Source organism: Echeneis naucrates, chromosome 10 (assembly GCF_900963305.1).
Source record: "Echeneis naucrates chromosome 10, fEcheNa1.1, whole genome shotgun sequence".
NCBI lineage: Eukaryota > Metazoa > Chordata > Actinopteri > Carangiformes > Echeneidae > Echeneis > Echeneis naucrates.
Window position 1 is genome coordinate 18,711,096 of NC_042520.1, and position 12,513 is coordinate 18,723,608.

Genomic DNA, 12,513 nt, shown 5'->3' on the forward strand with positions numbered 1-12,513 from the left:
GCTTATTTGCATACTCACAATTTATATTATAAGTGTGTTGTATATGTTGTATGACAAAACTCATTACATCCATTTTTCATTTGCGGCCAATGAAGAACAGGTCGAATGATCAATAAACCAAATGTCAAACTGAGCGAGTTCAACAGTAGCGTGAACAGGACTCTATCAGGATTTGATCATGGCGGTGAAACACTTGTAAAATCGATGCATTCGAATCCATAGTTACTCGTATGGAGCAGCAACATATTAAGATATCAATGTACTTATTGTGATTAATATAAATAAGAAGCCTCGCAAATGTGGAAATTATTGTGATGGTTATCCATTTTTAACTTACAGGATTTCGGACAAGTTATTAGAAACACATTATTCCGTGCTTAAAACATCTTGACGTCCAACTGTGTGTTGACGCCTTGCACGTATCGCCTGTCCTCTGCCATCCCATCATGCACCGCGGGGTCCGCAGTATATTATTGACAAAGAAAAAACGCTGGAGAGAAACAACAACAGGGTGAAATCACAAGCACAAACCCTGGTCAGACCACTGTCGTTTCAGGGACCCGTGTGCTGACAACAAGGTAAAGTCCCACTCTCGGTCTTGTCTTGAAGTAAAACTACTCTCTGGTCTGTTTAGTGTAATGGCACCGCGCGTAGACAACGTTGGTGCTATTAGCTATCATCTGTGGCTTTCCTAGCAGCTAACGTTAGCCATCCTTCCCAGCACTGTATGCTGTTAGCGTTACACTGTAACAGTGTGTTATCACAGTGTCACAGATAGAAAACCGTCGGAAACCTCAAGTGTCGATCGGAGAACATCTGACACGATGTTATTTATCACCGTGGCCCAGTTCCTTTATTTATGACCCAGGCATTTCATCAAAGACTCTTATTCCTGCGTTTGTTTACGTTATTGCCGATTACAGTGCAGTTTCAAGGCAGTTTGAGTTTCTTTACATCCTCCAAAGACACGCGTTTAAAGGCGACTGGGAAACTTAACCACGAAATAACACAGCGTCAGAGAGTATAAATCAACGTCTCTGGAGCTTTATCTCCAATAAAGTGTCATTTTGTGATCTTGGCATGTACGGGGAGAACAATAGTCTTACGACACTACGAACCTGTTTCCGCGACTACTGAAGTAACCATGTAAACAGTCAGAGACACGTGACCAGCCCCAGCCACATGGTCGGTAGAACAGACCCTTTAGGCTGAAAAAAAGCATCCCTTTCCTGTTATTATATTGATGGATTAGCTTGTTTTAACAGTCGACAGACATACACGGTGTAGCAGTTTCTGGTCCCACTGCATTGTTAAACAAAATATAAATCAGTCAGTCTATGTGTATATATACAAATGCAACTGTGAGTTATCAGTACATGTGCCAGATAATAAATAACAAGAAATTGTATATTTGAAAGAAACTTTTGAGGTAATAAAGTATTATAAGTAATATGTTGCTTTTAGATTTTAGAAAAATACAATATTGCTATTTGCCTCACAAATCCAGCAAAATGCTCGCTACTGTTCAAATGTTGGAAGTTCATTGTATCAGTTTAGCTAGAAATAAAAATAAAAGAAGTACAATAATGGGTAACTATGGAATAGAAAATGCAGGATTCACCTTGAAAATGTCACGAAAGTGTCTCATGAGTGGATGTACTATTATTTATTTTATTACTTTATTTACTTTGTTACTTGTCACTTCACAGTATCTTGTCATGGCCCTAAGAAGCTGAGAGTGGGAAGTACCATTACCACCAAAAGGGGGTTTACACAGCTTAATAGTTGGTAGAGAGGGGTGGGGGCTCCAGGCAGACCACGGTCGGGGGAAGGGAAGAGCTCAGCTGGAGCCAATGCAGCAGCAGCATCGACAGCCTGAGCTGGTGGAAGGAAGCCTTCCTGTGTTTGTGTTCCCCACTGAGCTCATCTTCTACGCAGATGAGCAGACATCTCACAAGCAGGTGCTCACTCTCTACAATCCCTATGAGTTCGCTCTCAAGTTTAAAGGTCAGTGGGCACAGGCACATCTGTACTGTTTGTTTATTTATTTTTTTCAGTCATTGCATGCAAAATGTATAATTTGTTTGTCTTGCCTTCCCTCAGTGCTCTGCACAGCACCAAACAAATACACTGTGGTGGATGCCACAGGAGCAGTCAAGCCACAATGTTGCGTTGACATGTAAGTTTGCAGTAGTAAAACTTCCAAAAGACAAAACGTCTCATCTATGGGATTGTTTTATTGTTCATCAACAGTCTCTTTAAACTTCTTGTGTCTACACAGAGTAATCAGACACAGAGATGTGCGGGCATGCCATTATGGGGTGTATGACAAGTTCCGACTGCAAGTGTCAGAACAGAGTCAGCGGAAAGCTCTGGGGCGCAAAGAGGTGACAGCAACGCTCCGTCCCTCTGCTTCGCTGGAGCCACCCAGCCCCCGACCCCAGGATGAGGACCGCAGAATCAAAGAGCAGTTTGCAGACAGCGAGTTTTTTGAGCAGACTGCATTTCAGACAGGTAGGAAAAAGGGTTGATGCGTGGTAATAACACTAGGTGGAGCCAAATACTAAAAAAATGAAATATGGGCCACAGAATCACATTTTTTTATTTTGCCAATGAACTGGCAAAAGTCCAAAAGTCGCCTAGAATAAAAAAGTGTTTCTCAAAAACATTATACATAAAAGTAGAAACACAATAATGTCTAGGTTGTTATCATCTATGGATTCACATTTGATCTTGTTGCAGATAGGCAGGTGTCCGTTATGTGGCTCTTCTTTCTATGCACTTAAAGTTTTAGAGGTGCTGGTAAGCACTAACAGACTGTCCTTTAATAGTTAGTACATGCTGAAAACATGCTTAATTCGATGCGACATCAACACACTAACAACACACACCACCGAAGTGGTGAAGTGCTGTCACAGTCCACTAAAATCAACACCTTTTTTTGATGGTTATCACTTCAATTGGCTCAGTGTCATTAGACCTGTCTGATCTGTCTGTTTGACTTCAGCCTAAGCCGATTAAGTATGACTTTTCTTTATCAAATTCATTTCCAGATGCTAGTTTGTACTTGTGTTGTGTACTTGTGCAATGCGTTCAGTGACAAGAACAAACCAAAAATAAAATGATGCATGTACTAGCAACTTACAGTCTGTGTGTCCAAAGGCTGATAAACTCTTATCTTACCCCTTTCTGCCCGTTTCAACTGTACAAAAACTATTCAAAACATATCAGTGAGGCACACCTCTGCACTTGGTAATATCTCACTACTCAGGCACTTAGGTTTATTTTCAGTCAATCCCACAAACTTCTGTTAGAAATACTTTATTAGAACACTGAATCTAGTACAAAGCAGTTCACCTAATGAAAATACACAATTCAATCCCGTCTGAGTAATGCTTGTTAAAATAACCACAGTACCCAGCCGTTTTACAGAGTTGTGTCTCCCTTTCGGATTCTATTTTCTTCAAAGGGTTTAATTTTCTGTTGCCTATGTGTTTCTTTTAATTATCTGGGAGAGCACCGGACAGCAGACTTGTGCATTAATGTTTTTGGGATTTTCATGCCCACTTTTTAAAAAATTGTCAAACAGGTTCTGAGGACCCCCTCAGTGGGCAATAAGGAGAATTTTTTTTTTTTTTTTACTGCATTCCATTCATGAGTTCTACAAAGATTACATGACTATTTTAGTCATGGACTTCAAACTGTTCCTGGAATCAAAAACCTAAAAACTAAATTCTTTGTTTTGTTTTGTCTAATTTGTGTCACTTTAGAGGTCCTCGATCTAAAAAAGATTGTGAATTGCTCCTTTAAATAATTAGCGTACTATCTTGAGTGATGAATCTGACCACAGTGTGTACTTGTGTGTGTGCCTGACAGAGAGCCGTCCTGTTGCTGGAGGACCCAGTCTGCTGACGGTGCTGCTTGGGCTGGTGTGTATGGCCGCCCTGATGCTCCCTACGCTGGGGGAGCAAGAATCTACTGTGCCTGTCTACCTCCACTTAAGTGTTAACAAGAAACTTGTAGCTGCTTATGTTCTCGGTAGGTGAGATAACTTTTGCAGCTGCCAAGACAGAATGGAGTTGCATTTTAATCTGATCACCAGTGCTATGCTTTTGTGTTGTCTCATAATTTAGGTCTTCTGACAATGGTCATCCTACGCACATGAAGTGCTCTGAGCTGAAAGGAAGGAAATTATCTAAGAGACCAAGGAGAACATTCTCACACCAGAAGCACTTCTATGCTTCAATGTGTAGAGCTGACAGCAGGAGGGGCAGGGTGTTCATTCAACTCACCCTGTCCCCTCAAAAGTACATTTTAGCTAATTTTAATATCTACACGTCTGTGTTAATACATTTACGCAGTACTGAACTGATGCAAACAGGAGAGACCTCTGTCTGGTGTCTAGGTCAAGGCAATGGAGGCGTGAGAGGAGCTGTCCCAGCACACGGCGTGTGAAGAAACATGAGGCCATTCAAAGTGTTGTCCGGCCTCATATGCCCTCTGTCTGTATTTCTATTGCCATTACGTAACAGAATGTGGTTAACTTGAGTGTGAAGGAATCTACTTGCAAACATGATACATGTATATAAAACAATTAAAATATGTTATGGTATACACCTGTGACCATCATTACCTTGATGTTTTAAAGCATTTTTTTGTGTGTAGACTTTTGGACTAAATGCAGTTATTTGCATGTGTGGGTATCTTATCAGAATTTTTATTTTCAGTTTTTTCAGCAGTAAAATACTTTTACATGTCACCAAAGGAAAGATTTTACAGAAAATTGTTTGCCATACTACATTGATGCCGCATCAAACATTCAATAAAAAGTCTCGATGTGTCTGGTATAATGTTAATATCACATCAGGATATTGTTTTTCTTAAAAAAAAAAAAAAAAAAAAAAAAAAAAAACAGGTTTGGTGAAGAGGGTGCAGTTGTGTGATGTGCTCTGCCACAAATAATTGATTTGCTGCTTGTTCCCAGTGCGGTAAATGATGTTTAAAGAGAGATGACCAAATCATACTGTGGTGATTGGTACAATTGAATGCTCCAGGCAAAAAAAAAAAAAAAAACAATAAAAACACCACACACAAACATAATAAAGAAATAATTTATTTATTTCTGATGTCCGCTACGATGAGAATCACAAAGGACGCAAGCAGAGGCATGGTGTTAGCCAGCTTGACTGATTACAGCCTCTCCATTACAGACATACAGTGCAGCATATCATTATCTGCTAGTCATGCCCTGAATGCTTCTCTAGATGACTATGAAAAACATATCATCTTAGAAGTAATACCTTGTTGGCAGCAGGACAAGCCGACTGCTATTTCCATTTTATCATTTGTATAAAAGAAAAAAAACATTCAGCAAAAAAAAAAAAAAAAAAAAGCAACCAAACTTTACCTTAAATTAAAGAGAACACTTTCATACAATGATTTACAATCACTTCCTTTTGTAGATATACATGAAAAGCTGCAGAGCCATGAAGGGGTTCAGATACAAAGGAGATATGGACAATTGCAAGTACAGTCAACCTCAATACACTGTACCTCTAAAATTTCTTTAAGAGACAGGTGAAATTTAAGGGTCTTCCCTTCATTACACACTTGTTGAAACATTACAGGATTGAGCATCCTGTGCAAAAAAAGCTTTTAATAAATGTAACCACTTCACTCACAATATGGTGCCACCTTGTTTTTAAACCACATTCCAGCAGTCAGTTGATTTGGTGTAAATGACTTCACAAATGGGTCACTTTTACTAGGACAGGAACCTATCACCATCCAATTTTTATAATAAACTTTTTCATAAATAAGAACATTTTGCCAGAAAAAAAAAAACAAAAAACAATAATTTCTATACTTTATCTACAAAACACATCCTGACAAGAACACAGGACACAGAGGAACCGTTTAGTGTTGAAGGACCACCAGCGATAACCATCTTATTTCACTGCTAGGTGCAACAATTGCGCAAGGATGCAATTAAAGCTGCAGTAAGTCACAGAGAGGGAAACTTACAAGCCAGTACAAGTGAACTGAAGCCAGACTCACAGCCTCTTTCATAAAAATACTACAAATATCTCATGAAAACTTTTTTCATTAGAGCAATAAGTAAATCTCGATAGCTGTACCCCAGATGTAGTTGATGTTCCTCTAAACTAAACTTTTGCTGTTGAAGACCTGTACCCACATTCACCTCACAGCCAAACTTAAAAACTATGTACTAAATTTGACAAGGTTAATATGTACATAATTACAAATAAAGCAGGAAAACAATAAGTTAATTTTTTTCTTACAAAATCTCCATTGTGTACATACAAAGGCCTGTGGACAGAAAATGTACACATCCAAATAGTCTTCTTTTTGTCCAGTGCTCAAAGTCTTTCTCCAGTAAGGGGAACTGGAAGGACAGTTTTGTAGGATAGCCATTAAACACAATATCACTATGAAGCCAAGCACCATCCAAGATCCTCTACTAGCAGCTGGTGCTCACAGTGTATTCAGTCATTCCCAGTTTCACTAGCTATACCTCTTAAACATTAAACCTCGTCAATGGCTTTCATTTCCTTAATATCTAAACCCTCCAAACTGTAGCCATGAAAACAGCTGTTCAGAAGCAGATGTGGAAAATTTAACTAAAACTAGGCAACTGTGAGGTGGAGGGTCTAAGGAGGAAACTGGTTCCTTGGAGAGTCTCTTTTTTTGTTTTTTTTTTTTGCACCAGTCCATTTAGCATCTCTTGCTATCCCATTCTCATTTTGGGGACAAATCCTGGAGGGAAGCAAAGGGGGAGTTGCTGGACGAAGAGGGCGACACTCCCTCCATTTTGCCTGGGGAGTCGGTGGAGGAGCTGATGCTGCTGAGGCTGCCGTCCAGTAAATCAGGAGAGTGACTGAAACAAAATTGGAGTTCAGTGAGTCTGCAGGATGTCGAATTGTCTTCTGCTGCACTGGTGTCAGTCACTTCTCCAATTCCGTTTTACAGTGACTTTCTCTCCACTGAAATGAAAGCCCTTTTACCCTAATTGTTTTTTGGTTTTTTAAATGAGACATTTTACACTGCCCTCTCTTTGCCCTTTCAAAGGAGAGTGAGCAGTTATCTGACATGCAGATAAGTAAAATCTAGGGATGACCGCTTATCGGCATTTTGATCCATATCTGCATCTGCCTTTTTTTTTTTTTTTTTTAAATCTGATGGCCGATAAGAGATCATTTTAAATCTCTGATGCAGCCTCTGTCTGCTGCCACTACTCTGTCTCCAACATTGTCCCACCCAAAGCACCATCTGATTGGTTACACAGAGCCACAGCACGGGTAACAGCCAATCAGCAGTGAAAGCTGTACATGCAGTGCTCACACACGGCAGAGAGAACAAGTTTTGCCGAATGGAGAAGGTCCGGGGGGGAAGATACGTTTTGAACATGGATGTATAAAGAGAACTGGATACAGTGTTAGTGGTGGGGCCCGTTTTTGCATGATGCAAAAAAAAAAAAGAAAAAAAAAAAAAGTTCGTTTTCCAGGTGTCTTGGCAGAAATTTATTTCAATTTTCTGAGATGCTGCTGACCCTGGGAACATCATGCACTTTTTATTTGAACTTAAAAAAAGGAAAAGTGAAAGATAAAATTTTCAGTTATATTGAAATTTTTGAAAACATTTTTTCTGTACAAAACTTTAGGGAGCTATTTAACTTTAGGGGGGGGAGAGACATCAGTCTATCACTGTAACATCTGTCCACTTTTTTCCATTATGGGTTGGCGCTCCATCTAAGGCGCTTGAGTTATTCTGTGTTTCAAAACTCATTTCACAGGGCTGGAGCTTGCATTTCCATCCCCAAGTGCAGCTTTGTTCCTGGTTTTACATCAGGCAACAGGTCTATTTACAGATGTTTGTGCTATGGCAGATGACAGCTCGAAAAAGGATTGAAAATTAACACATTCACTCATACGTGTTGCTACTTCGGGAGCAAATAAATACCAACAACTATTGTTGAATCTTTGTACCCAGAAGCAACTTGACACTCAATGTTAGCAGTTCTTAGCGGGTTTTTATAAGTAACGTCATCTTACTGAGATCAGATCAGTCCAAAACTTGGTCCTATCAGTAGATGTATTCAAATTTTGGGCCCATTCACAGTGAAAGATACTAAGTGCTTGTTATTCTGCTCAGTAAAAAACAATATTTAAATGGCAGTTTTGTAACACTAGGAAGAAATGCAGGATACAGTTGCAGTATATCTAATACACAGCAACTCTGTCGTCATTTAAAATTTTGTTTTACTTGTACAAGGATCTGACAGTCTTACCAAGAACTGAGATCTGACAGGTTGGAGACGTCAGAAGACAGCATGGTGGTTGTGCCCTGAAAGAGCCTCTTGGGCTGGCTCTCTGTCTCCATCTCACCTGCAAAAATCAAACACCTTGCAATTTCAAATCTGTCTTCATACACTAGGTGTGCGACTGTGATAGTAAGGACAACTGCATGAGCTTTTGTCTAATTATTGTATTCATAATCTAATATAGTATGAATTTCTGCTCTTTTCAGTTTCTGGCCAGTTTTTTTGGACTTGGATTTCATAATTACACAATGAATGTGTCAAACATCTATCAAGAGACTAAGTGGACTGCTGGTGGTACCAAGTGCCAACAGAAGCACTTGGAGTATAACATCTATGCTATACTTATGTAATAACTCTTTAGCTATAAAAGACTTACACTGCTTTTAAAGATTTGAAGATTATCACGGGGGGGAAAAAAAAAAAAAAAAACTTTATACAGCCTAGGGAGGTTTATATGTCGCATGAATACTACATTCCTCTAGATCGGCTTAACAACTGCCGTAACTGCACGTATAGGGAAAGCCCAGCCTGTGCTGGGTGTCTTACCTTTGCGTTTTATTGGCCCAAGTATGCTTGCTCTGATGCAGTTGATGGGGCTTTGACTTCGCCGGCTGAGGAGAAGAAAAACTCACATGTTGTCAAACCACTATATTTTATAATTCAGAAACCACTGCACAAAATCTATCACTACTAGATGTGCCAATCAGACAAATTATAGTTAACTGAAATATCTTAAAAAAAAAGAAAAAAAAAAAAAGAAGAAAATTGTCCAGACCTGAAGCGTCGTGTTGGGCTGGGTATTGGACTAGGTGTTAGGCCATTGCTACTGACAAGGATTTGTAGTGAGGGAGAGAAACACTGCTGCTTACAAGATAAAGTAAAAAAGAGAAAAGGAAAACCAACGGTATTGAGACATCAAAATATGCATTATTTCAACTTCATTTGTCCAATATGAAAAACGCATTCATTGTTTTGATAATGTATCTTTGTCAAACCCACAGTTTATTTCAGTTCTGTGACTTATTTTCCCCAAAATGTACAGCAAAATGTGAATGCATCAGACACCAAGAACAATTTCTACTCATGAACTCTGATGTGGTTTTTGATAAGACTAATTTATTCTAAACCAATGTTTCCTTTGAGCAGCCAGACAGACCTCCATTCATTTATCTGACCGCCACAACTTGGGGGAAGGGGCGGGGGGGAATTCAGTCCAATTTTAACCCAGTAAGAAATACACACCAGAATACTGAGGACTAGTGTACCTTTTTTCCTATCCCTCTTGTTGGAGACGGGGCAGGTGACACAGGCACAAAATCAATGCGCTTTGGAGACGAGGACGCCGACTTTTCCAAATCATTGTCACTCTAGAAAGACAGTATTAAGGCATACTTTCATCATCTGTTAATGTTTGTCTATAGTAACAGAGACAGACAAATAATCATGAACAGCAAGAATGTTGGAGTATTATACTACCAACTCAGTCTGACCTTGAAAGACTGGTGGCCCTGTTAACTCCCACATGTTTAAAGACTTGATCTAGCATGTTTGCATTTGCCCACTCTACAGATATAGAGAGGCCAGCTATAGCCCAAGGCCAAAACATGCACTACAAAAAAGGTACCACATAGCTGTCAAGGATTCAAAAAAAAAAAAAAAAAAAAAAAAAAAAGAGAGATGACAACACTGATGGCGTTTTGGACAAACTCCAATGAGGACTGTACTATTTTATTTTACCAGACTAAGGCTTTCTTCCCAGGACTGGCTCATCTGCATGGCAGCTTGAACTTCCCTGTGTGTACAAAATAGTTACAGTATTTAATTCATGCCCATCAGCATTTTACAGACAAGGTGCCAATGTGGAAGTGTACTTCATCTCTTCACCAACTGAACCAATAAATGTGCAGCTTACCGTTCATGAGCCGTTTCTCTGTTCATCACATCAACACCTTCTTCCTACAAAGGCATACAACAGTTCGTATTCATTAAGTATGAAGAACTTTTCTTTTGATCAGGACTGATTATGGCCCTGCACGCTCCACCACCTTTTACTACAGCATGTGTTTAATGCCATAACTCTCCATGGCTTGACGGGGAGACTGTGGTCCCTCATACTCAATCACAAAATGAAACCTCTCCATACACATCAAAGGCAACTCTGCATTTCTTACTTGTTTGATCTGATGTAGTCTGGTGCTGGGGACACGGATAGGCGACGAAGGGACCTGAAAAAACGCATGCGAGCTGACATTCAATATTGAATAGTTCACACACTCATTTGGGTAACCCTGTGTTTAAGTGGTCTACCATGTTGGGCCTGTTGACAACTGTAGTGCTATTTCTCCGGCTGCGCAGGACCTCTCTCTGGAACACTTGGGAATTGTCACTGCAACAACAAATTCAAAGACCAACCATGTTATGTGCCATGTGGACAGTAATGAACGAGTGAGAATAATAATAAAAAGTTTTCAGCAAAGGATTCTGTAGTAAATGATCAAGTATGTCATAATGTGGAACCTTAATCCATTTATCATGGGTGCACTGTTGGATCGCCTCAAGTGTCCATCGGTTTGGACTAACGAAGATGGGATCTCCAGATCCAGCTCCATCTTTTCTTGTGGCATGACTCCTGAGTTATTCATCCTGTAAGCTTGTGCTGCCTGTCGCCAAGTCCTGAATCTCAATATGGTTAACCTCAAGCTCGATGGTGTTACATGGTTGCTCTCCAAACTTGGTCAACTTGACATGTTTTGGAGAAACATCATCAATCAAGCAGGCCACAGAGCTGACGGGAGGCCGACGAGCTAACGCAGTGTTGCAGCAGCCTACCAGGCCCCACCGCCGGTGACTGAGACTACAGCAGTTCAACAATGGTTGGCAATCATCACAACTTGAGCTCTACAATCCCTCATATCATCACTCTGTCGGGCCACACACGGCCTGTGCTAACGTTGCCTGAAACGTTAAGACGTTAATGGTTAACTTTCCTGAAGGATGGCTAGCCCGCCGCGGCTACATACCGCACAATGCCCGGTACCTGTTAGTCTGCTGGCGTGCTGCAGCGGAGGCTGGACACTCAAACCTCGGCAACTTCTGCAGCAACTACAGCATGTTAGCGCTCCAAGGCAGCTAACTGTTAGCCAGCCTAGCCAGCTCGTTACTTTCCGTACAAAATGACGGTTCCCCTCGGGCCTAATGTGCGTAACGTCAATCCAGCGGCGCCCCTGTTAATTTGCCCCCGTGAGGTGAGTCTACTTCCCGGCTAACGCGGTGCTGAGCTAATGCGAGCTGCTGACACCGTCGGTTTGTCGCTAGCTCGTCGTTCCGGCTACAGCCCAGCTACTTAGCCCGATGAGCTAACTAGCTAAGTTAGCATCAACGCTAATGACCACAATGCCATGTCCAGAGTGAAAGCCCGGGGCAGCATCTCACAAAATGTTCCTGTTTGCCGGCCAGAAAACTACTGAGGGTTAGAGTAAATTCTTAAGTGTCTGCTGGAAGCGCTCTAAAGTGCCGTTTTAATCGTTTCTGCAGGGCGCCGCCAAGAGAGAGCAGGATCCCAGATGAGCTCAGCAGCTAGCTGCTAGCAGCGAACTTCACGCCCATTTAACGTCGGCAGCGCTGCCCAATCAAAGCGCTCCGTGAGCCGGCGGACTCCGGCGCACTGCAGCCCGAGTCCTGGATCAGCTCTGCACCGCCGCTCCATGGCTCAGCGTCTGCTGCTAAACGCTCTTAACTCGATCCTCGAACAGCTCTGAGTCTGCAGAGGATGTATGAGGACTGTAGATCTTCCATCCAGAGGAATTATTCGGGACAGCCAGGCCCTGCTCTGATCTGGTGTCACTCTGACTTAAATATGGGATTTTTTTTTTTCGTTGTTGTTAAAATCAAGTTAAAACAATCACATTTCCGTTTTTATTAAGATTAAACCAGCACATTTTCTGTTTCAATCCACACATTAAAAATATATATTTATTTTTCATTTGATTTTTAAATATTGTATTCATCCAGGTTCTTTGAGTGCAAGATGAATAAAACCCAGTGTGAGGAAAATTACAATTGGAAATGGCAGGTATTTGACTTTTGTCTTGACTCTTGGTCAATGGTGATGTAATAGACCAACAGACCAAGCTCAAGGTCTAGTTACAAAGCACAGCCCTGATCAAAGACCA

At 40.9% G+C, this 12,513-nt stretch overlaps 2 protein-coding genes across 2 annotated transcripts; one reads left to right on the forward strand and one right to left on the reverse strand.

Annotated features, from left to right (window-relative positions):
* The first annotated feature begins 443 nt into the window (after positions 1-443).
* Positions 444-4,856, forward strand: mospd1 (motile sperm domain containing 1). The gene is made up of 6 exons (XM_029512246.1): positions 444-578; positions 1,710-2,007; positions 2,104-2,179; positions 2,282-2,514; positions 3,877-4,038; positions 4,134-4,856. Exons 2-6 carry the CDS (start codon positions 1,854-1,856, stop codon positions 4,163-4,165), a joined length of 657 nt encoding a protein of 218 aa, XP_029368106.1. The 5' UTR covers positions 444-578; positions 1,710-1,853; the 3' UTR covers positions 4,166-4,856.
* A 241-nt stretch (positions 4,857-5,097) lies between these two features.
* Positions 5,098-11,933, reverse strand: pabir2 (PABIR family member 2). Its single transcript, XM_029513099.1, has 10 exons — positions 10,859-11,933; positions 10,649-10,727; positions 10,513-10,566; positions 10,254-10,297; positions 10,079-10,133; positions 9,607-9,708; positions 9,117-9,202; positions 8,888-8,952; positions 8,309-8,405; positions 5,098-6,898 (listed from the first exon to the last, which is right to left on the reverse strand). The coding sequence occupies exons 1-10, from the start codon at positions 10,981-10,983 to the stop codon at positions 6,760-6,762; spliced, it is 846 nt and encodes a 281-aa protein (XP_029368959.1). The 5' UTR covers positions 10,984-11,933; the 3' UTR covers positions 5,098-6,759.
* Between the last annotated feature and the right edge of the window lie 580 nt (positions 11,934-12,513).